Raw genomic sequence first — 23,630 nt, forward strand, 5'->3', positions numbered from 1 at the left:
AAACGAAGGAAGCATTTTTTTTTTAAGGTAATAAATATATAAGCCTTTCATTTAATACTTGCTAATAATAGGAATATTAGGATGACAAGTAAGAAAATATAACAAAGTTTATTAAAAAATATTGAGAATTTTAGGGTTGCTTGTTTTACAGTTAATATTTTTTGTCCTTTTCAATAAAAGAAAACCTGTTTTAATAAAAATATATAATTTAGATTAATTTATATACATATTTTAATTATATTTAATGATTTAAATTAATTTTATTAAAAATAATTTTATTCAATTTTAAATCAAATGGGCACTTCATATAGACTGGAGAAATAATGGGACGTTGTGTAAGTCAGGAAGATAAGGATCTATCTTGTACACAAATTTTAAATAATGCTGATATTTTTCTTTTTAATGCATATTTGAATATTTTTAGTTCTTGAAAAAACTTTATTTATTTTAAATCTTTAAAAATTATAAGAAATTATTTGTTTCTATTGTATTGAAATTAACTTTTTACCGAATGTAAAGATTAAAACCAAATAAAATTTTTATATGTATTAAATAAATAACATTTTTATGAATCAAATGTATTTAAGATTTAAAGATAAATAAATGCTTTTTTCACGTAACTTTTAACTATTTGTATATATAGTTGTATGATTTAAATTTATTATTTTTATGTATTTAAGATTTAAAGATAAATAAATATGTTTTTTTCACGTAACTTTTAACTATTTGTATATATAGTTGTATGATTTAAATTTATTATTTTTATGTGTTTAGAATAAAAATAATGTTGAATATATAGAGCATGCTTTGTTTATATTAATAATTGAATCACAATTTCAAGAAATGTTATGGTTGAGCCATGACAATTTATTTATTTATTGTTCGAAGAGACATAACAAATTTTATGAATTGTTGTACGAATATGAAATGATTATTATTGTTACTAACCAAGTGATTATTTAATATCAAGATGTGATTAATGTTTATCGAGACAATTTAATACCAAGTGATGATTTAATATAAATAATACAAAATTTGAATTGGTAAATTTTCAACTAACGAGCGTATATTATCCAATCTTTTCGGAGAGGGGAGCGGTGAGTATAAAATTAGAGTGAGTGGGTGTAGTGTTCCGGAAAAGTTGGGATGGCAGTGGCAGCTGCGGTGAGGTGGTGCAATCCTTCCCCGTTTGTGATTGGATTTGGAGGTCGCAAATCGAAATTGGAGAAGGCGGAATCCCCTGGAATCGGAATCAGAATCAGTGCGCTCTTCTGGAATTGGGAATTTGGGAATAGAAACTCCCTCTCATTCTCCTCCTCCACGCAAAAGCAGCAGCAACAACAATTCACTTTCACTTTGAGAGATAGAGACGCATACACAGCTATTTGTAATTGTAAAGTGATAACAGTCTCATTTGCATCTTCAATCTCTGACGTTCCGTCCTCCGAATGGGACGCTTGTGCTCTCGATGCCACCGGCGCTGATAAGTTCAACCCATTCCTTTCCCATGCCTTCTTATCAACATTAGAACACTCTCGTTCCGCTGTTAAGGAAACTGGATGGAAACCTCACCACCTCGTTGCTAAGGATGAAGCCAACAACGTTGTCGCTGTCGTCCCTCTCTATCTTAAAACCCATTCCTACGGTGAATTTGTCTTTGATCATTCTTGGGCTAATGCTTACCATTCCTATGGATACAAGTATTACCCTAAGTTACAATCCTGCGTCCCCTTCACTCCTGTAACCGGTCCTAGGATCTTGCTTCGTAACACCTCTTTCAAACACCAAATCTTTGACAGTGTTGTCTCTGCAATGAAGGATCTCACTGCCACGGTAATCAACTAACTGCTATCTATTCATCCATCATTCTCTACTCTTTTATTATACACTGTGTTGTTATCTCTATGTATCTGTTGACAGTCCCAGCTTTCGTCATTACATGTTACTTTTCCCTCTGAAAATGAGTGGCTCAAATTCACTGAAAAAGGTTTCCTCCCGAGGATTGGAATGCAGTACCACTGGAAAAACCGTAACTACAAAAAGTGAGTAATACGGCATTTGCCATGTTCATAGATTTAGCCTGTTACTCCACTTTTCTGGCCACCCTTTTTATTACTCTTGGGGTGAGGAATTGATTTAATGAAAATTCAACTCTAATGTTTGGACTTCCTTTTTCGTGAATAAAAGTTTGGGGTATGGGATAATGGGAAGCTATCCCATTGCAAGGCCAAGGTATAAGTTTAGATTTTTTTTCCCTTCAACTTAAGTTTAGTTCCCCTTTTTTCTCTAATTGTCAAGGAACTCGTACACTAGAAACTGGCTAGCATACGGTGTCTCTGTCCTCAATCCAATCTTAAGTCTCAACTATTGTAAAATAATGCAGGTGAGCATTATAAAGTATTATTGGCCTCTTACTTATGCATGTGTTCTGTATTATTTCTTTTCCACCTCTAAATTTCTCATTATTTCCCGTCACTCTCAGTATCTTTTTATAATTTTTAATCTATTTGGAAGCCTTTAAATTATATTGAAATTGTTTAGCATTTAATTACTATACTTTATCTTGGTCCTAGAGCCTGCATCTCTTTTTTTAAAAGCAATAAAATTATTTCTCAGAAAAATACTGGACAGTGAAAAGGATCCAAACATTCATCTTCCTTCATCTTCTTTTTATTTGTCCAGAAAATGTCTTTGATTCCATGAAGAGACATGTCATATTATCTTTAACATTAGTTAATGCAAGTGTTTTTGTTATTTCATGTTGGCAGTTTTGATGAATTCTTGATGGACATGAAGCAAAGTAAAAGAAAAAATATACGTCAAGAGCGCAAAAAGGTTGGTATTAATTAAAAATACGTTCATCGTTGATGTGTGCAGATTTTTTTCGTCTTAAGAGTTCTATCCAGTAGCACTGTTAGTGTGCTGTTCTGTCTATTTGTCAATTATTTGCTCTTTTTCTTCCATCCTGGCTATGATAGCATAATTAGAATGTATTGCAAAAAATGCTTTCTTTTCTTTGGGTCACCGCATGCCAATTCTAGATTTTAGGTGGCATCGATTCAGTTGACCCAATAGTCGTAGCCACATAAATCATATGATCTCTTTATGCAGATCTCAGCCCAGAACTTGATTATGAAACGGCTCCGGGGTTATGAAATAAAGGTACTTTACATGGTCATGATGTATATATTTAAAAGATTGCATTTTCTTTATATACTGTCAAAGATTTAAATGCACAACATTTACAGTGGATGCTGTGTGGCAAATTAATATTTGACTATAAAAAATTATAATTTAGCTCTTCTAAAGTGAGGAGATGTGTGAACTGAAAAAGTGAGGGCTAATCTTACCTAGTGTTGATTTGAATTCATATATTTTACAAATATAACTAACTTTAGATCAACAGTGAGTAAACCGTTACTTTTTCACTTTACACATCACACTTTAGAGGAGTCAAATCCATAAAAATAGTGTGCTTTTCTGCGTCAGATTTAGTGATCTTCTATAGAATTGATCAAGGCCAATTTATGTCTTCCAGCAGACTTATAATAGGACAGAAAACTTGTATGAAATCATCGAAGTTCTCTGTCCTAACTAAAGCGGAGAAGAAATATTTACATTGGGAAGGATATTAAAATTCCCTTACGCTAAGATAGTAGCATATTTTGCTATTATCGTGAGTTTCTTAACACTCAACTAAGCCCTTTATATCATGTAGTTAAAATGGTTTAGAAGATATGTTCACTAGAGCATTCTCTCTCAACTACAGTGCTCTCGCTTTTCTTTCCTCATTTGACAGCAGTTCAGTTTTGGTGTAAATTTTAGTATAGTCCTACTGATGATTGTATTCTTTATGTATCCTTGAAGATATTACAATGGTGTATTTTATTGGGAAAACTTTAGGCTGTTATTCTTTCTACCTGCTATTTTACATGTTATGTTTTTTTGTATTGGAAGGCTAGGCACTGGGATTCTTTCTACACTTTTTACAGAAACACAACCGATAACAAGTATGTTACCGAAATTGATCCTTCTTATTTTGATAAAATAAATTATTTGATGACAAAAGTGAATGATTTTCAGTGTCAATATTCAGTATTGTTGTTGCTCTATTGACAGATGGGGTAGTCCTCACCTGACAAGGGATTTTTTTCACGAGTTGGGATCAAAAATGGGAGATCACCTACTTCTTGTTGTGGCTGAAGAGGGTGATGAACTAGTTGCTGGAGCCCTAAATCTTATTGGAGGAGATACTTTGTTTGGGCGCCTATGGGGGTGTCAACCACGAACTTACTACCCAAGTTTGCACTTTGAAGCATGTTATTACCAGGTACATGTTTCTCATTATTTTTATACTCAGCTACTGTTAGATGATTATTTCCATTTTTGGTAGGTTTTGGTTTTATGGTTGGAGAATAATGCTATAGTTTTTAATCAGATATTTCCTCATAATTAACACTTGCTTGTAATGTTTATTTTTCTTTTATTTGATTAGATTTAGTAGAATATCCTTTCTTTTTCATTTTTGTACTACGATCAATGTTTTCTTTTATCAAGAAAAACGGAGATTATACTTGATCTTTTTTTCTCATTTGTATATTAACAAGATCAGATGTAGTATATCAAGGAAATAGTTAACATATTTACGCTTTGTTTGACGTCACAGGCAATGGAAGCGGCAATTGAACTCAACCTTAAAACAGTCGAGGCAGGAGCACAGGGCGAACATAAGATTCAGCGAGGATATCTTCCTGTGACAACTTTTAGCTGCCATTACCTTATTGATGAAGAATTTAGGAATGCTATAGAAGATTTTTTAATACGTGAAGCTTCTCAGGTACGACGATTTATATTTTGTTCTTTAACTTTGTTTACTCTTGTTTTAATATTACAAGTATCTTACTTGTAAATCATATGGCGTGTTATGATTGTAAAATGCATTTAGTTGACATTTTTTCTTCTTTTAGGATTTCTATTTAATCATTAAAACCATAATGTTGTATGTGAGTACTCGGATGCGTTCTCGTTTGTGTAAAGGGTGGGAGTCTTAAATAAACTATCAAATAAATGAATGCTGTTAATATTCGGCTTAACCTCATTCGTGCATTCGTTTGCATGCATTCTTCGAATGATTTTTCACAATTCTTCGAAGTGTTTTTACTTCCATTGATGTTAGAAGCCATCGTGTTTTAAAATAATTTACGCACTGCGACTTTTGCCCTACAGGTGAAGCTTGTTATGAAACTCTTGCATGACTCTGGCCCTTTTAAGGAAGGTGTTATGTAAAAGGTAAATTATCAGCGTAGTGTTTAGTAATTATGATCTGTAAATATGCACAAGATTTTTACCTAGTAATCATTATATTTTGCTAGGAAGTATGTACAGTTGTGTAAGTGAGTACCAATATACACCTTTGCCATTTGTTGCGAAGGTGACTGGTGCATCTGTATTCTGAGGGTAATTCACTGATAGCCAAGTGCTGCGTTCGTTACTAGTGAATTAATAACTATCTGTGATACTATTGTTACATTAAGCAAAGTGCAGACTGGCTGCGATTTGCAACATTATAAAATAAGAATTTTGCTAACTGGTTATGAAATCAATAAATATAAAATTTTATTAAAAATTTCATTGAGGATGTATTAAAATATACACTTCAAAATACAGAAAGTGTATATTTTTTATTCTTTAACTACCTTGAGACTGGTCAGTGTGCTTAGGAGTATTTCCTTTGTATTCTCGGCGAGGTTGTCCACAGAATTTGGCTGTAGCATCATGGTTTAGCAGGGGCACTGATAAATATTATTTTTGTCCTTTAAAGTTGTGTATTAATGTATTTTTGGGCGCACATGCGCTAGCGGGAATATAGACTAATCTGAAAAACTGAAATCGCAATGGGACAAAAAAATAGGAAAATTGGAGCTTAGACCACTAAAACTTGGTTCATGGTACAAGAGAAGTGAAGAATCGGTTTGGTCTGGGAAAACAGAAACGAGGGTGAAATGGAGCTAGAAGAAGAGAAATTGTTGAGAGTCAGACCGTGAGAGATGCACCATTGTCAGCAGGAGTGAGGTTGAGGATGATGGTGGCAGCCTTGAGAGCCCAAGCTTGAGGAGTTTGATAGAGAGAAGCAGAAGAGCCAAAGCAAGAGGCGAGCATGTCGGTGTTGATGACACCTGGATTCAAAGCCACCACTGCCATTCCTTCTGGAACCTCTTTAGCTACCGACCTACTTAGTCCTTCTATCGCCCATTTGGATGCACAGTAAGGAGCAACCAAAGCCGCACCTGATCTCCCCCATCCTGAAGACATGTTCACTATAATACCTTGCTGCTTGTTTGCTATCATCAGAGGAATGAAGTGCCTCAGCACATTCGCCGTCCCCTTCACGTTCGTGTCCATCACCTCCTCGAACTCTTCTGCCCCCACCTCCCATATCTTGTTGTTCTTATTAATTGTTCCTGCGTTGTTCACTGATCCATTCTTCTCTCAATTCATTGTCATCTATCATATTTGATTTAGGGTTAGGGTTAGGATTAGGGTTTACGTACCTATAATATCGGGGACGGCCTTCTCCTCCATTACATGGCGAGCCATCTCCTGAATGCTGTCATTTGACTTGACGTCGGCATTGAGAAACAAGTGGTTGGAAGAAGAGAGTTGTGATTGGAGCGAATTGAGGTTATCCTGAGATCGGGAACAGCCGATTATGGCGTGACCTCGACTCGCCAATTCGAGGGCGAGGGCCCTTCCCAGCCCTTTTCCCACTCCCGTTATCAGCACCTTCCGACTCCCCACTCCGCTTGTCGGTATCGCCTTCATCTGTGCCTCTAATTCCAATCCTATTTCCACCCACCCAAATATATAAGGTAATCTTAAATGTCCTCTTTTGTTTCATTTTCACTTCCGATTTAGATCACCAACTTTATATTTTCAATCTGATAATTTACATTTTGTAATTATATATTTTTTCAATTAAACATGAATTTAATTCAAATACATTAATCATCCAATCATAAATTATAATATTAACAGGAATCATAAATTTTTATAACAATTAATATAAAGGTATTATTTGATAGTATAAAAAATTATATTAACAATTTACTAAAATTATACCTTACGAATAATACAAGTTATTTTTATGATTAAATTAGAATAAAGTTATTTATAACTTTTATATAGGTTAATATGACAATGTTAAGAGTTAGGATTAGAGTGGTTTTAAAGCATTATACTTAGAAAAAATTTAATTATTTATACTACAGTGATAAGTCTTAATGTCATAACATGACCATTTATTCTCATTTAATACTATTATACCTAATCCAAATATTAATATTTACCTTTGTTAAATTTAATTTAGAATTTTTTTTCAACTTCATTTATTAAAGACAAATAAAAAATATAATAAATACTTCATAAAAAAAATATGAAATGGTTTAAAAAAAGGGGAAAAATTATTAATCTCAACTAATAGCACTGAGTCTAAAGAATCAATAAAAATAAATTTTTATCAAAAATATTTATTATACTTTTATAATTTTAATGTAATGGATGTGTTTTTTTTCAATAAAAAATTAATAAATATAATTTGTATAAATATATTTATATTTTTTATTAGTTAATTTAGTTTCAAAATAATTATAATTTAAATAATAATTATTTTTAATGTGACAGGAAAAAAATTAATATAGTTATGAATTAATAAATATATTTGTATATTATATAAATTTGTTTGTATTTTTATTAAATTATTTTATTTTAAAATAAATAAAAAATTATAATTTAAATATAAAAATATATAATCATAAAATTTTATTATATTAAATAATATCAAATATAATTATATTAAAAATATGATAAATACATTTTTATATATAAATTTTTTTGTATATTTATATATTTTTAATCTTCTTTAATAATAAAAATTGTTATTCTTTTAGTTGATGTAAACATATAAAATAAACTTTTTAAAGATAAATTAAAGAGAACATGAAAATAAAAACAAACAGTAAATTTTTTTAATCATTTTTAAATATAAATAATATAAATCTATTATATTATTATTGTTATTAAATATTTTAAAATGAAAATAAAAATATATAAAAAAGTATATATCAATGAGTACAAATATAATAAAAAATATTTTTCAATAAATAATGAGTTTTAGTATTATTCTCAACTAAGATCCATTTGAATAAAGTCTAATTTTTATTTCTTAAGAATTAAAATAAATATTAACATAAATTTATTTGATAAATTATGTATAAAATTATTAATTTATGATTTTAAAATAATATATTTAAAATTGACTTAGTTATAAGTAAATGTATACTAATAATTAATGATTCTAATTTAAAATATTTTTTAACTTTTAAATTAGTATTATTTTTAAGAATATGATATCATAAATAATTATATCAATACAAAAATATATTTATTTTATTTTATATTTAATGTATAATTTAGTTTATAATTAGAGAATCAATTGTATATTCATTACATAATTGAATATCCTTAACAAAATTTAAAAATATTCAAAATTTAATTATAATTTTAAAAAAATTTAATAATCACATAATTAGAATATAAAATGTTAATAAATAAATATAGTTTCAAATGTTAAAATTAAAAATATTGAAAAATATTTTTATAATATTTTAAAAAATTAATTTATGTCTTTATTTTATCACAGATTTTTTTTTCATAACTTTAAGAAATATTTAAAATATAAAAGAAATATTAAAAAGTTGAAGAACTCTCATTCATTGTTAAAACAAATTATATATATATATATATATAAAGTAAATATAACATTCAAATTTAATTTATATTTAAAACATTATTATTTATTTATTATAATATAAAAATATTAAATATGTAAATCTAACAATTATAATAAAATTTTAATAACAAATTTATATAGAGTTTTGTTAACTTCAGCCTTTAGGATCAAAGATAAATAATTAATAGTAATAAAATTTTATTAAAAAGAGAAATATTTATTATATTTTTATAACGTCAATAAAATAACTATGTACATTTTTTATTAAAAAAAATTATTTGTGGATGTTTAAACTCAGTTCTAAGGACTGATGTTAACAAAACTTAAATTTAAATTACTATATTACTATTTGATTTTGCTATAATTAAAATTTTATAGAAGTTTTTTAAAATTCTCATACTTAAAAAAAATTACAAATCTTAGAATATCAATATTTTTAATAGTATGTATTTAATTTAAATTTTAATGTTAGAATGACAATAAATAATTAAAAATATAGTAAAAATAAAAATAAAAATAAAAGTATTATAAATAATTACCATAATAGGAAAAATTAGTATAATTTTTATACTCGAATGAATCTATAAAATAATAATGTTTGATATATCAATATTAACATAAATTTTTGTTGATCTAAATATAAAAATAAAAACATAACCTATAATACATACTTGACACAAATTTAATCAGATAAAAATAAAATATATTACATGATATCACTTTAAAACAATGCAATTTTATTTTTACTCTATGATATAATTTTTGATAATATAAATTTATACTATTGTAGATTAATTTAGTTTAAAAAAATTAATGAATTTGATATAATTTAACCAATAAAAAACTTTATATAATACATTATATCACTTAAAAATAATGTATTTTTATATTTACTTAACAAATTAAAATAAAATGTATGAATATAATTTAAAAAGAAAATAAAAAATATTAATATTAACAATATAATACTTAATTAGATTGATAACTCTTAATGTGGACATAATTGTAAAATACAAAATTAAAGTAAGATGATAAAAAGAATTTTTAAAAAGTTTTCAAAAGTTGTGTATAATAAAAAAAAATCATTTGTATTATAATTTATTTATTTATTTTATCATAAATATGATTTAATAATTTACAACATAAAACAATAATTCAATAATATACAATATAAAACAATAATTTAAATCAATACATTCAAATTTGAATATAAAATATAATTTTATTTTTCATTAACATATCACTTGAATTATTAGCGAAAAAAATATATCACTTAAAAACTTCATTCAATTTTTACAAACTTTATTATGTAATTGAATTAATATTTCTTTTCTTTTTTTAATATTTAATAGATTTAAATAATTTCTATTAAATATTACTCATAACAAATTTGTTAGTCTTTTTTAAAAGTGTATAACTATTCATTTAAAATTTTTATATAAAACCAATTCTAATAAAATTTCTTTAAATACAATTTAAAGATAATTATGAATTAATAATAATTATAATTCTTAAATTATGCAAAATATTATAATTAATTTTGATAAATAATTATTAAATATAATTTATAGTCTATGATATTTTCGTTTCTAACATTACCAATATTTGTTTTGACCATCAATATCATTTAACCATATAAATAAATCTAAACATTTTGAATCTTAATAATTATAATTTTTGTTATAAATATGTATAATAATAAATAGGTAAAAACTAATATTTTATTTCTAATAATGTAAAAATTCTTATCACTAACATAGTCAATTTTACATAGACAGATATATTATCTCTTTTAAATACTTAAATTCAGTTTTAAAAACTAAGTGTAACAAAATTCTAAAATGAATCACTAAACAAGTCATAATTTTCTTTTTCCTTCTCCACACAATCATGAGTTACAAATATAGTTAATATAAAATCTTAATACACTCCAGACCAAATTGTTTGTGCATGACTGATACATACATTATATAGGATTCAAAGATAATAAATACTTATATGTACAAAAATGACTTGTATCACGTCAAGTGAATTACAAAAGAACCGAAAAAATAAAAGAAACAATTCATGCATGGCACGATAATTGAGTAAAGACGTACCGGTGTTCATTCTCTCGGCAAACTCAACACCGAACGAGTAAGGACAGCTAAACCCCAGGATATAACCGAGCAATAGAAGAAATAGAAAAACCACAATATCCGAAGCACATCTTTCATTGAAGGAAAGATCAAACAGCAGAATCTCAAACCAATCCTCTGCATAGGGTCCTGTCATGCTGCTTTCTGTCAAAAGATGATGATGTCATGCCAGCCTAGCTGCACAGTACACAAGTGGTACGCTCCTATTGGCCATGTTGAAGTGCTGGCCAAGTTCACTCTCGTTTCCCTCCATGTTCTAAGTCATACTTCCATACCACCATTTATTGCACATACAACTAACGTACACTGGAATTCGTAGGAGTTCTAGCAACCAGGCCCCACAGTAGACGACTGGTCTTCGGGATTCACTATTGCTTCAGAATCTAGTTTACCTGGTTTAACTTTTTCATTAATTGGGAGTCCTATTTTGGGCGAAAGCTTCTTCACCTCCTCTGAAGTGTAGATGAAAATTTTCCTCACAACAGTACAGAACTCACTGCAATAAACTAGCAAAAATTTAATATACACAATAAGCATACAAAAATATAAAAAATTAAGCATCCATTGTATCCCAATCCAATATGGAAAGCATGCTGTTAATCCAATTATCCACTCTTTTAGGTCTATTAGATGGACACAAATCATGCAGCAAACAAAATATAGTGCCATACAAACATGAAAATGCCCAAGCCAAGAAAATGCTGTGTTAAATGAACTTACTGCCATGGATCATCTCCAACCATCATCATATCATCTTCATTATCAGTGTAGACAACCTGCCATTTTTTTAGGGACCCACAGAGCTCAGACTTGATGTCAAACATCTCTTCCAATCTCCGAAGTAGATCCTCATATCCATCAAATCGTGTTAAATCCACAGCCCTCCCAACAGCCATTCCTTGCATGTGAACCTAGAAAAATATTAAATTGTATCACAAATAACCACAATACACTATGCAGGCACAATGAGGAGAAAATGCTAACCACCTTACCAACACAGGATGACCATAGATTTAAATCAAATCATACAAAAATAGTTACTAATTCTATAGCTTTTACCATTAAGTTGCCAGAGAAATTTCAGCATAACGATCATTTGTCAGTTGTGGATTCTATTGCAAAGGAAAATTTGCAAGACTTCCCAGCTGCTAGATATAAAAACTATTCATGGACTATAAACCAATAACTTATACTTTTGGGACAATCAATTTATGATATGCCATCACAACCTGTATGACCATGCAAGAGAAGTTCAATCCTTGTTGCCTCCGTTCTTCTAAACAAAGGTTAAATTCAGCGCATGGTAGAGTGGCCTATGCATACTGTCCATGCCTCAAGCCCAGCAGGTATGGCACAGGGGGAACATGTTAGATATATAACCATGTGCTTTTAGGATGCGTATAGGAACATAGCTTATTAAGCGTTTATTAAGTTTGTTTTTTTTACAGAAGGACCGTACTGTATTTTTAACCACAATTTCTTGGAATTAGCTGAAAAAAACTTATAAGAGTCACTAGCTATTTACATGATTTTTGTACAAGTTCTTCCAAATGAAGCCTTATTCAACAGCTTAAGCTTTTGGGATAATTGGTTCATGAGATATCAACCAAAATGTTTGATCAAAATTCTGGAAAAATAGTGGAAGTTGTGTTTTTATCAGTGTGGGAATAAAAGAAACCAAAACTTCCAATAATTTATTTTAGTTATATTAACTGATTGTGTGTTAAAGAATAATATAATGACTTGTTAGAGACAACAAAATCATACTATCAGTATGCAATATATTACCTTACCACCAACTAAAAGTACTCAATTCATCATACATATATAAAATGAACAGGCAACATAAATAATTATCCTATAGTCAAACTACATCAATGCATTGTAAAATATGCCCAAATATGTCGGGATTTTTTAAAAAATGGGGAAGGGTGCAGAAAGATTACACCAAGAAAAGTCATGCTACTACCTTTGTACAGCTCCTTATTTGCTTGCTTTGTGACTCCTGGGGAGACTGCAGGCATGATTTTTCAGCATCACAACTTACAGTTGGAATATCAGATCGATTGGCATTTGATGGTTCAGAATGCTGATCAGACTCAGCATCTAAAGATGGAACAGACCTATCATCAACCACCCTTCCCGACAAAGTAACTGTTTGTAAACTTCCTTCAGCATTAGAATTCTCACTTAGCTGAATCCCAAAGAGTCTACAGCCATTTACAGTGCCTTGTCTCTTCTCTCCAGCTTCTTTAAGGGCTATAGATTCCATAGAATTTTCTACCCTATTAGACCAATATATTGATTTGTTGGAAGGAGGTCCCACAGAGCCATTCCCACTAAAGCCAAGAAAGTTAGTAGCAGAAGAATTGAACTTTGGTGATGGGTAGAGGCCACGCCCATGTTGGGGGTCACAATAAGAGAAAGGTGTAGATTCAACTGGTGATTTCCATATGCCTGGTACACAAAACCAATTATGTAGAAAAAAAGAAGGGACAGCAGGATTGACCAAAAAATATTACGACCAACCCAGGAAACCCACCTTGCATAGAAGAATCAGACATTGTAGAAGGTAGAATGATAGGTCGTGCCCTCTTGTTTCTTTGGGTTGGCTGAGAGTTTGCAGGAGTGGTAGACGCAAGTGGCTCCAATTCCCATGAAGAAACTCTATCAGGACGCAGAATTGATGATGGTTCATCCCATTGCACCTGAAAGACAAATCATTTTAAGACATAAAATCAAGGAATGAAAAGCAGTAGTCTAATTTTTAACTTCTAAGCAGCAGGAGTATCAGCACATCGCCTGCCATATTCATTTTGCATACAAGACCTTTAGCAACTATTTGGTAGATAATGAATTTTATGGCAACTTTATATTACACAAATAATCAGATAGAGTGTATCAAGCTTCATTTCAATTCAATCTGTTTGAGTCATAATTCAACCATATAAAATATTGAACATCTTCCAGCCAGTTATTATGTGATAAAAAAATGTGGGAGAAAATTGTTTAATTTGTAAGCTGTCATTCATTGGATGGTCAACCAAAGTTCAAAACATATATAGCAATAAACCTTTCTTGGGATGGGGAAAGGAACAGGAAGAAGAGAAGTAGGATAAAAGAGAAACTAAGTAGAAAATAGGTAGACTGTTAAGATGTTTGGATTGAGTGTAAAAGAAAAGTAGAAGAGAAAGAAATCTTAACTCTCGTGCTTGTTTGGTTAAATGGAAAAGTAGAAAGAACGAAGGAAAATTTTAGTATCTAGACATTTCTACCCTTAATAATACATAATATAATAAATTTTAATAAATAAAAGTTTAAAAATATTATACAATATTATGAACACTTGAATTATAAAAGTATTAATCAAAGTTATTTAAATATTCATTATTTTAAACATATGTAAGATAGGGATAATCAATTTTTTATATAAAATAATCGAATCTTTATGGCACAGATTCAATTTCAAATTAGCAGAACCATACACAGGTGTAATAAATTTAACTTTTATTTTCAATGCCCCATGATTCCAGATTTAAAAAAGAAAGAAAGAAAGAAATGCGGTGGAATCATAAAAAAATAAAGGTATCATAATTTATTATTCATTTTCTTTTAAACCCTGAATTGGAGAAGTGAATCTCATGTTGAGGAAGATGGGGTATAGGGTAGATACATCAACTGCAAAAGGTTTACTCTTCCTCTTCAGTTTTCTTGGCTCAACTGAAGATAAAACTTTTTTGTGGGATCCATGCTATTTTTCTTTTCTTGTGTTTTCCCAGTACATCTAAAACAGGAGAAGATGATGTTCTCTAATCTCATTCTCTCCTGTTTTTCTTCCTTACATTTTCTTTTAAATCAAATTAAGTGTAAGGGTTGTATTAGGGGGAAGGAGGAAACAGTACTAGGCAAAATAACATTTAAATCACATAAGACATTTAATAAACATAAAAAAGGTTGACAGTAACTAGACCCGGACCACCAGAGCCTTTTATTAAAAAAATACAAGCCGAGGATGCCCCACTAGCAGCACTAGACCAGAAGACATTGTCACAATAACAAGGAAGTAAAATATACACACCACACACACACACAAGAAAGGAATGGTCTCACAAAGTACAACAAAATGTCAGTAATGGTCCTCTGAAAAGGAAAACAGCAGCATATGCACAACGCACCCAGCCCACCACTCATAAGTCAAAGCAGCACGTAATGGTCAAGGGTCCCATGGGAACATAATACGGATAATGCTTGCCATTCACAGGGGGGCCATGAGCGAGCACAGCACTCCCACCAATTTGAGATTTGAGGTGGGAACAGAATTGTTCAGCCACCTACAGATAGTAACATTGAATGATTCTGTGATCTATATCACAATTTTGACGACAATGGCTTTGACAGAATCCTAGCCGAAAAAAGATATATCAATCTAATCAAATAGTGGGCAAAACATTGCCCCTGCATGTTACAGGAAAACAAGGCCAATGACATATTCTTTGTTAGCCAGTTAGTTTGTCCATCTCTGAATTTCCAAATTCCAACCATTTATGGATATATCGTACACTAGATTGCTCAAATGAAGCTTGGCCAATATCATTCTTAAAGAGTCCTGAGAAGAAGCTGTATTTTTCACTACGCTTAAACATGACATTTTGAAAAGTTGGAAATAATTTCAAACTACAAAAATGAGCATTAGAAATGCAACTAAAGTACATTGTATAGTGTATCTTACTCTTAATGATCGCCACTCAGAATCAGGCCAGACCAATGATTTATTATCTCCAACACCCACAATTGTGCCACTGAACCTGCATTCAGGGCGAGAGGAAATTTATCATATACAATAATATGTTAACATCCACATACCAACTACAAGCTAACCAGCTCATGCACCTTCTTTCAGGAACTTCATCACCCTCAAATCTCATTTTGAACCTCATCCCAACAGAGAGTTTATGACTCTGAGCTTCCAGATACTTGTTGACACTTACAATAAACTCTGATCGGCTTGTTCTAAAGATAAATATTGACAATTCAGCAGAAAGTCTCAGTAAAAAAAATTTTAAAAAAATTCAAATACCATCCCAATCAAAATATTACAGCCAATAAAAAGTTCAATAATAGCAGAAAGCAAGAAGGCACATATACAAAGAAAGATGTGAAGCTAAAGGGATAAACAACAATATATGACAACATTACGAACTAAATACTCAGTATGAAAATAACTAAAACTAACAACTTCATAGTGTTAAATACAAGACCTGGGCTTGTAAAATACAGAAAACAGTGTTCCAGTGTTAATGGCATGAGATGCAGTGGCCAGAACACCGAGGTGCATACTGTGACTAGATATAACAGAAGAAGGCACATTGCTTTGCTGTCTCATAAGCCTCCTAACCCCAACTCGCAGCTCTCCACTTTCACCCCTGGAATATAGCATGCAACAAAAACCAGCCACAATCACTAACAATATTAAGGAACAACAGCAACGGAGATTAAAAACTATTTCTTGCCCCAAGGGGAATGGAAGCATAGGAGCTTTTGCTGTTAATCAACTTACCTTAAGAATATAAAGGCATCACCAGCCACTAATTTTTTGGAACTGACAAAGACACTCCACCCAGTGGTAAGTAAGTGGCGCCTGGGTTGTCCTGGAAATTTCTCTGTTTTCAGGAACTTGTTGACAGTATAAACATCAAATCTAATCTAATAGTATATATATAAACAAAATAATAGTTGTTTGTCTGTGAGAGTACACAAATTTAACAAAGCCAGATGGATTTATTTACAGAATCCTTTACAGCAGAGAAAAAAAAATACAATTAATATGATTACAGCTTGCAGCTGTACCTGAAGCTATTAATGAGGATAATCACCTTGGATCAGAAAGTTTAAGAGGCCATAAGGTCACAAGTTAAAAGGGATACTTCATACTTAAGCTACCCAAAACTACTAAAATATGTGGATAATATTTCTGTTGTCTTAGGGAGGAAACTTTGAGAAGTTAACCACCAATAGATTTCCTGAAAAGGTGATCAAATGATAAATAGGAAACCAAACATTGTCGAAGCAGAGATTCACTGCAAAGCAAGCTACAGAAGAACAGTCACAAGATATGTTTCACGTAGAAACAACTGTCACATCTTCTGCAAGCAGTGTGAATGGTGCTTGTTCAGCCAGTAGATTATTTTACAAATGATAGTGTTAGAATATCTTCATATTATCATAGAATATCATGGAATCAATTAGTCATACAATTGAGGAAGCAATCTTAGGAATTTTATCCTGATTTTGTTATATTTCCTAATTTTGTTGTGTTTCATTAGTCTTACTCTTACTTGTATTTGTGGACTTGGGCGTAGTACTAGACTAGCACCTGACCTATTTTTACCTTTTTAGTATTAAGACTATTTTGTCAGTATTTTGTATCACATCATTACACACCATAAAAAAAATCATACCTTCTTCAAAGTATTATTTATTTCTCAGCTTCCCTACTTCCCATCCTAAACCATACAATTTCAACAGCTAATGAGTAATAAATAAATAAAAATCTAGCCTCCTGTATCTTTAGGTGCATCATAGCAATCCACGAAATATATAATGCTCTAAATTGAACTGAAGCAGACAGATCAACTAAATCTTCATTAATACAAATTACCACACTCTATGACAGATTCACATGATAAAACAGAGTGCAAGAGAGATGGAAAATATACAGAATACCCAAGCTACTAACCACGAAAAATATGTCTAAAATGCCATTCATTCCCATGTAAATCAGTTGCAACCAATTCTTGCCATGGTGGCTGCTGAGCCTGAGACATATCCTGAACAAAATATGGGAATTACAAGTGAAAGACAGCTAAAATAGAGGATGATCAAGTATCTCTACCAGTGTTTTGAAAAGAGGAAAAAGGCTAACCAGTGGAGGCAGACAATCGTCTGCATGTCTTCGAAGAACAGAGAAACCTCCATGGGTACTGGTGTCAGAAGCAGTGAGTGTCTTGCAAAATGAATGGACCTTGACCCTTGGAGATTCAGGAAGAGGGTCATCAGGGCTTGTCACCTCGCTTTGCTAAACCAAGGCAATCAGACATAGATAGCGAGAGAGAAAAGAGAAACCAAACGGGTAAGAAACAGTTATGACTGGAAAAGCATTTGAGAAATAAATACAGAGTAGAAAAGGTTTAGATATATAGATCATGTAAAACAAAGAACAAGAGTACACTCACATCTGCTTCAGGATGCAGTGTTATCTGTGCATATACTTCATCTGTTTCAGGTTCAGCCTACAGAGCCAAGATAAATTGAACAATTAATTGATTATCAATGTAAAGCATGACAAACATCCAGACAAGGTATTAACAAAAAGAAGAGTATCAAGTAAGTTTGTTGAGAAAAATCAGAACTCACCCGAAGATGAACATTGACCACTTTACATAATATTTTAGAAGGTAGATTGAAGGAAGGCATCTGCTGCTCTAATCCCTCATACATAGATGCCTCAAGCTATAAAATAGAAGAACACAAGGCAAAATAAAAACATAAACTTCATAGTATAATAAAAAGCATATTATCAAAATAAAAATTGTCAGGCAATATGAATCAAATAATTGAATATAATAAGTTACAATGATGCCATCAAAGTAGCCGATGCACCACAATGTAAGATAACTGAAGTCTGAAAGTGTGGTGCAACACTTCACTGACTGAAGAAAAAGGGTGGAGAGCTGATGATTTGTGACAAAATGGTAATTTTGTTTTCGTTATATCAAGGCATTTATCTGAACAGAGATCAAAGATCTCTTTTTTTCTCTCATCAGATCCCCCCTCCTTCATTGTTTACCTTTCTTCCTTTTCTCTCTCCCTTTTTGCTCAAGAAAGCCGCCAACTCTCACTCATAAGGTGAAAATTAGTGAGTAAATTGAAACTTTCAAGTTCTACCTCTCACTTTTTTCTTGCAAGTTCCTTTTGGGAAGCTTTTTGAGTTAGGATTGTGCTGAGGACAGTGGAAGCCACGCCATGAAACTTACTTATGTGGCTCTACGTCAACTGATAAGTGGTAACCCAAAAACTAGGGTAATAAATTTTATTGGTCCAATTTCATACTGGGTAGGTTGAATGGTGAACTTAGGCATTGCCATTTAGAATTTAGGGAATCAAATCAGGCAATTTAGGTGACATTACTGATTTGTGCTTTATAGGTTTTTATTTGGTCATAGAATAGTATAAGGAGACTCTAATTCAACTGTGCAAAGTTATAGCGGAAGGACAATTGGAAACTTTTGTTAATTATCAAGAGCACCTTTTATTTTTTTTCCCATCTTGTTTAATCTGGATCCGACTCGATTCGCACATCCGCGATGTGGTTGGTAAGTCTACCACTTAAGATTTTTTGCATACACAAAAACTCGAACCCAAGACCTTACTTAAGCAATACCAAGCTATTTGTCATTCGGACCAACCTCTGTTAGTATTATCACGAGCGCCTTAAGTTATACTTATATATGAAATTTCATAGCATGAGAGATTTGAAAATTGGATTTCTTTTTGAGGCAGTGTGGTAGCTACTCTGGTTGTTTTGAATATTTATATGAATTAAAACTTTTAGAGATTTCCATGGTTTGGACTAGCATATAGTTCACCCTTGCTACACACCAACCATGAACCCTAAGCTCAAGTTGTGACAGAATGTAGCAATCTAAATATTCAATAGGCTACAAAATTTAGAGGAACACAGAGAAATGGAAACAAACAAATTCTGCATAATTTTGAAAACCCCCAACCAATGCAGTGGAAATTTGGAGATCTTCCACAAGAATACTGGTGAGGTGAAAATCCATGCCAATAGGATCATAAATCATGAAGAACAAAACAACTAACGAAAACATCCAAAAGTCAAGGTATAGCATGAGTAAAAAACAGAAGCACAAGCATCTCACTGCGATTTATGTTCAAACTTAAGATCCCATGCCCAATTGCCCATGCAAATTGTACCCAGTGCATCTGGCAAATTGTTATGCTGTATGCATTAAACATAATATGGATATATATCCAAATCACAAGGTGCATGATCTAAAAACAGGAGCACAAGCATCTAACTGCAATTCAAGTTCAAAAACAGGGAGGCCCATTAAATGACTCAGATTGGGAATCTTAAAGAACAAAAGTCAACTTTCATCCCTATAAAAGGATAAACATGAACATATTATGTACACTTTTCCAAGCATGCGAATACATTTGCTTGCTAAGTACAAACAAGTAATTTCTAAAACTAAAAATCTTAGATACTAAACTAAAATACCTGTTCCATGTGACCTTGTGGAAAGTAATAAACTCGCTCCCCTTCATGAGGAAGAGTGACAAGGGGACCAGCACAGGCATGCCACAATTCCTTGTATAAATCATCATTAATTGCCCCTATAAAACAAAACACAAGATGAGAAATACACAATAATTTAAAGTGCATGTGAAATATACATTCAAGTATTCAACTCAAAACATTTCCAACATTGATAACTTTTGCCAACCAATTCAGTAAGATAAAATTGTTCGTGACAGAAAGCATAGGCAACAATAATCTCAACAAGCAAAAGGCAGCCACGTGTCAAAACTTTTGCAAAATTCAAGATACATTTCCCAGTAACACACAGAATAGATAATACATAGAGGGTAAAAAAAGACGCGGTGCTTCCAATTCTAAGATTAGGAAGTATCTACTAACCAACCATTAAGGGGATTATAAGAAGAATGCATCGTGGCATGTATCCTTTTTTACAGAATCTATTGTTACCTGGTATCCAGGATGCATAATATCTAACAACTAACAAGTACAAGCAAGCAGCTACAATTTCTAAATTGGCCCTAAATTAGAGTCTTCAAGGACAAGTGGAAGCAGGCTTAAAAAAGATCAAAAGTTGTGAAAGCCATGAGCACCAATCCAAGCTGAGCAAGCACATAAAAAATACCCCAGATCATTTCCTATAACTATATTTTATCCCAAAAGAAGTAACAAAATGTTAGTGATAAACAATGTCAGGGAAGATTGCGAGCAACCTGCATGAATTCCGCCAGATTTGTGATTTGGAGCAGTGAAAGCCATGAGAGAAACGCCCAAATAAGGTCCAATAGAGTAAAGAATGTAGGACAAGTGCGAGTTTTCCTGCTCCAGCAGAAAATAAAAAATGAAAACAACATCAGTTTTGGAACCAATTCAGCAAAGAGCTCAGTGACCTAACCTAAATGAAGCAAAGAAAGTTGAATTGTTCGTGAATTGCAAAAACTAGACGTTAGCTGATCATTGAAGTGATGAAAATAAAAAATGAGAAGTGCAATAGTGGTTTGAGGCTGCCTTAGCCTAGAGCTGGATCCAAACAAGTAAAATTGAGGAAACAAACGAGCATTTCCCTTCCCACGCAAACACGTGAAAAACCGAATCAGATTTGAAATCGGGCCAAGCTGAAGCAAGTACATGTAAGATGTAGATCAAACAACTCACTCTTTCGATCAATCGATACGGTGGCGTTTGGTTCAACTTCAACCACACACCTCCTTCTTCACTTCACTTGCTTCCTTCTTTTAATTCTATTTTTAGTTTAAATTGAAATCTGTGTGATGCGTCTCTGTGAATTTGAAGCAGAAAGAGTGCGCAATGCGCTATCGAGAGAGAGAGAAGAAAGTAAAACAGACAGAAACAGCGATACAATGCGTGCCCTCAAACCCCTACAGGTTCCCCCACTGTCCCACGCCCCTCAAGCATATGCCATTCAACTCATTATTTTATTACTATTCTTCTATTTATTTAGTATATACATTAAATATTCATATTCATTTCTTTTTTTCTTTTGGAATCCCTTCTAAATTAGATGCCAATTTAGTACAGACAAACAATTTCTCGCTTTTAAATTACGCTTTATCTCCTCCGTTTCCTCTTTTGTTTCGTTGACTGCCACTTTAACCATTTTCACCCTTTCCATATTTTTACCCTCCTTTTTCCTTATTAATTAACATATCCCCATGCACCATATCTTTCCTTTTCGTATTAGCATTTCTATTTCTACCATCTCTCACTTTTACATTATGAATGTCCTTCGTGGCCCCTTTGGATGGGAGAAAACAATGAGAAGAAAAACAAATGAGGAGAAATAAAGATGGGGTGTTTATATGCGTAGAAATTTGAGGAGGGGAAATTCAAATTAAGTTGAGCTCAAAAACCCATAATTAAAACAAGTGGGAGGAAGACACAGAAGGAAGCATATGAGATGGAAGGTTTTTTTTATATATATATGATTTTTGTTTTTAATTTTTTAAAATAATAATATATATAAAATAGCAAAATAAAAGAATTATCATAAAAAATACATTAATATTGTTTTTTATAATTATTTTTTATATATTTCAATTGTTTTTCTTCTTTTTTACTTATTTAAATTAATAAATATATTTTTTTCAATATATCTAAATATAAATTATTTTTTATTCTTCTACTTTTTTATTTTTCTTCTGTTTCACCTTTTGTCTACAACTTACAATGTGAAAAATGTTAGATTTTCTTCAATAAATTAAGAATTAAACATATAAAGCACCACTGTTAGCTCAAAAAAATTTATTTTGTAATCAGCTAAGAACTTATGTATGTTGATTTTTTATTAAAGATAATAAAATATTATAAAAATTTAATACAGAAATAACATTAAATAGTATGACTTTCAATAAAAAAATTACTTTTTTTATTTGTTTAAATATCATTGAGTACACATTTAAAAAGTTATTATATTTTATTAAATTTTGTTAAATCTAATTAAACATATAAAAGTATAAAGATTTTATTAAAAAATATTATATTTATTGTATTGAAATTAAAATGTGATAAATAATTTTTAATAAATTTTATCATGTGGTTAAATTTAGTTCTAAAAATAAGCATTAATATTCTTATTTTTTTTTATTATACATGTTATTTAACCGAGCGTAATGACGGCATGATTTATATAGTAACTAGTGAGAGATAAAATTTTATTGTTATTATATTATATATATATTTTATTTTATTTATTTATTTTTATTTAAAATATAAATTTTCTTCTCACTTAATATTTCAATAATGTTTGTATGTAAAAAAGTGATGATATGATAAAATTATTATTAAAAATGAAGATAAAATTAATTTAGTTTAAATAATTATAAATAAATACACTTTATCGCTGTGTACACATGCTCTCCTACTTTGATTGCTGCTAACGTATCTATATTCAAACTTGTTTATATACGTGCTCCGCCAAAAAGATAATGTGTTTAGAAAAGGAGAAAAATTGAAGAATGGAAAAATTTAGTGAATGCGATATACTTAAAAATGTAAATTAGGAGAAAGTGAGACGAAAGGAATTGGCTATTGTTTCCTTTAATTTACTGTATTATTAAGTGATTTTTATAAAATATCAAAAATTGACATAAAAAAAGTATATCATTTATATTAATTAAATTTTTATAACTATTATAAATATTTTTTTATATAAAAATCTTTTTTTATTTGCTTTACTCACTTTAAAAAATATTCATTGTGTGTTTATCAATAAAGACGGTATGGAGATTTGTAAATATTTAATTTAACAATGGATTGATAATTATATTATTTTATTAGATTTGTGTGACTTAAAAAAAAAAAAAATATATATATATATATAACAAAATTTCGTCTTATTATT

General features: G+C 30.8%; 3 protein-coding genes across 7 annotated transcripts; 1 reads left to right on the top strand and 2 right to left on the bottom strand.

Moving 5' to 3' along the window:
- Positions 1–1,095: 1,095 nt before the first annotated feature.
- LOC113847230 lies at positions 1,096–15,096 on the top strand. 2 transcript variants are annotated; one of them, XM_027476205.1, is made up of 9 exons: positions 1,096–1,833; positions 1,921–2,042; positions 2,769–2,835; positions 3,112–3,162; positions 3,958–4,010; positions 4,120–4,330; positions 4,667–4,837; positions 5,227–5,307; positions 15,086–15,096. In XM_027476205.1, the coding sequence occupies exons 1-8, from the start codon at positions 1,147–1,149 to the stop codon at positions 5,284–5,286; spliced, it is 1,422 nt and encodes a 473-aa protein (XP_027332006.1). In that variant the 5' UTR covers positions 1,096–1,146; the 3' UTR covers positions 5,287–5,307; positions 15,086–15,096. The 2 variants fall into 2 exon arrangements, with proteins under 2 accessions (XP_027332006.1, XP_027332005.1); XM_027476204.1 differs by lacking the exon at positions 15,086–15,096 and having other exon boundaries at positions 5,227–5,583.
- LOC113847231 (NADPH-dependent pterin aldehyde reductase) lies at positions 5,756–6,841 on the bottom strand. Its single transcript, XM_027476206.1, has 2 exons — positions 6,552–6,841; positions 5,756–6,473 (listed from the first exon to the last, which is right to left on the bottom strand). Exons 1-2 carry the CDS (start codon positions 6,820–6,822, stop codon positions 6,034–6,036), a joined length of 711 nt encoding a protein of 236 aa, XP_027332007.1. The 5' UTR covers positions 6,823–6,841; the 3' UTR covers positions 5,756–6,033.
- LOC113847228 (auxin response factor 1-like) lies at positions 10,634–21,715 on the bottom strand. Of its 4 annotated transcripts, none has more exons than XM_027476201.1 (15): positions 21,425–21,698; positions 20,983–21,088; positions 20,231–20,346; positions 18,340–18,435; positions 18,159–18,215; positions 17,849–18,001; positions 17,663–17,753; positions 16,484–16,574; positions 16,185–16,349; positions 15,817–15,936; positions 15,656–15,731; positions 13,469–13,634; positions 12,896–13,383; positions 11,647–11,837; positions 10,634–11,422 (listed from the first exon to the last, which is right to left on the bottom strand). In XM_027476201.1, the coding sequence occupies exons 2-15, from the start codon at positions 21,026–21,028 to the stop codon at positions 11,251–11,253; spliced, it is 2,028 nt and encodes a 675-aa protein (XP_027332002.1). In that variant the 5' UTR covers positions 21,029–21,088; positions 21,425–21,698; the 3' UTR covers positions 10,634–11,250. The 4 variants fall into 4 exon arrangements, with proteins under 4 accessions (XP_027332002.1, XP_027332003.1, XP_027332001.1 ...); XM_027476202.1 differs by having other exon boundaries at positions 10,636–11,422; positions 21,302–21,644; XM_027476200.1 differs by having other exon boundaries at positions 10,664–11,422; positions 16,484–16,586; positions 21,425–21,715.
- Between the last annotated feature and the right edge of the window lie 1,915 nt (positions 21,716–23,630).

Source organism: Abrus precatorius, unplaced genomic scaffold (assembly GCF_003935025.1).
Source record: "Abrus precatorius isolate BTA unplaced genomic scaffold, Abrus_2018 Scaffold8, whole genome shotgun sequence".
Classification (NCBI taxonomy): Eukaryota; Viridiplantae; Streptophyta; class Magnoliopsida; order Fabales; family Fabaceae; genus Abrus; species Abrus precatorius.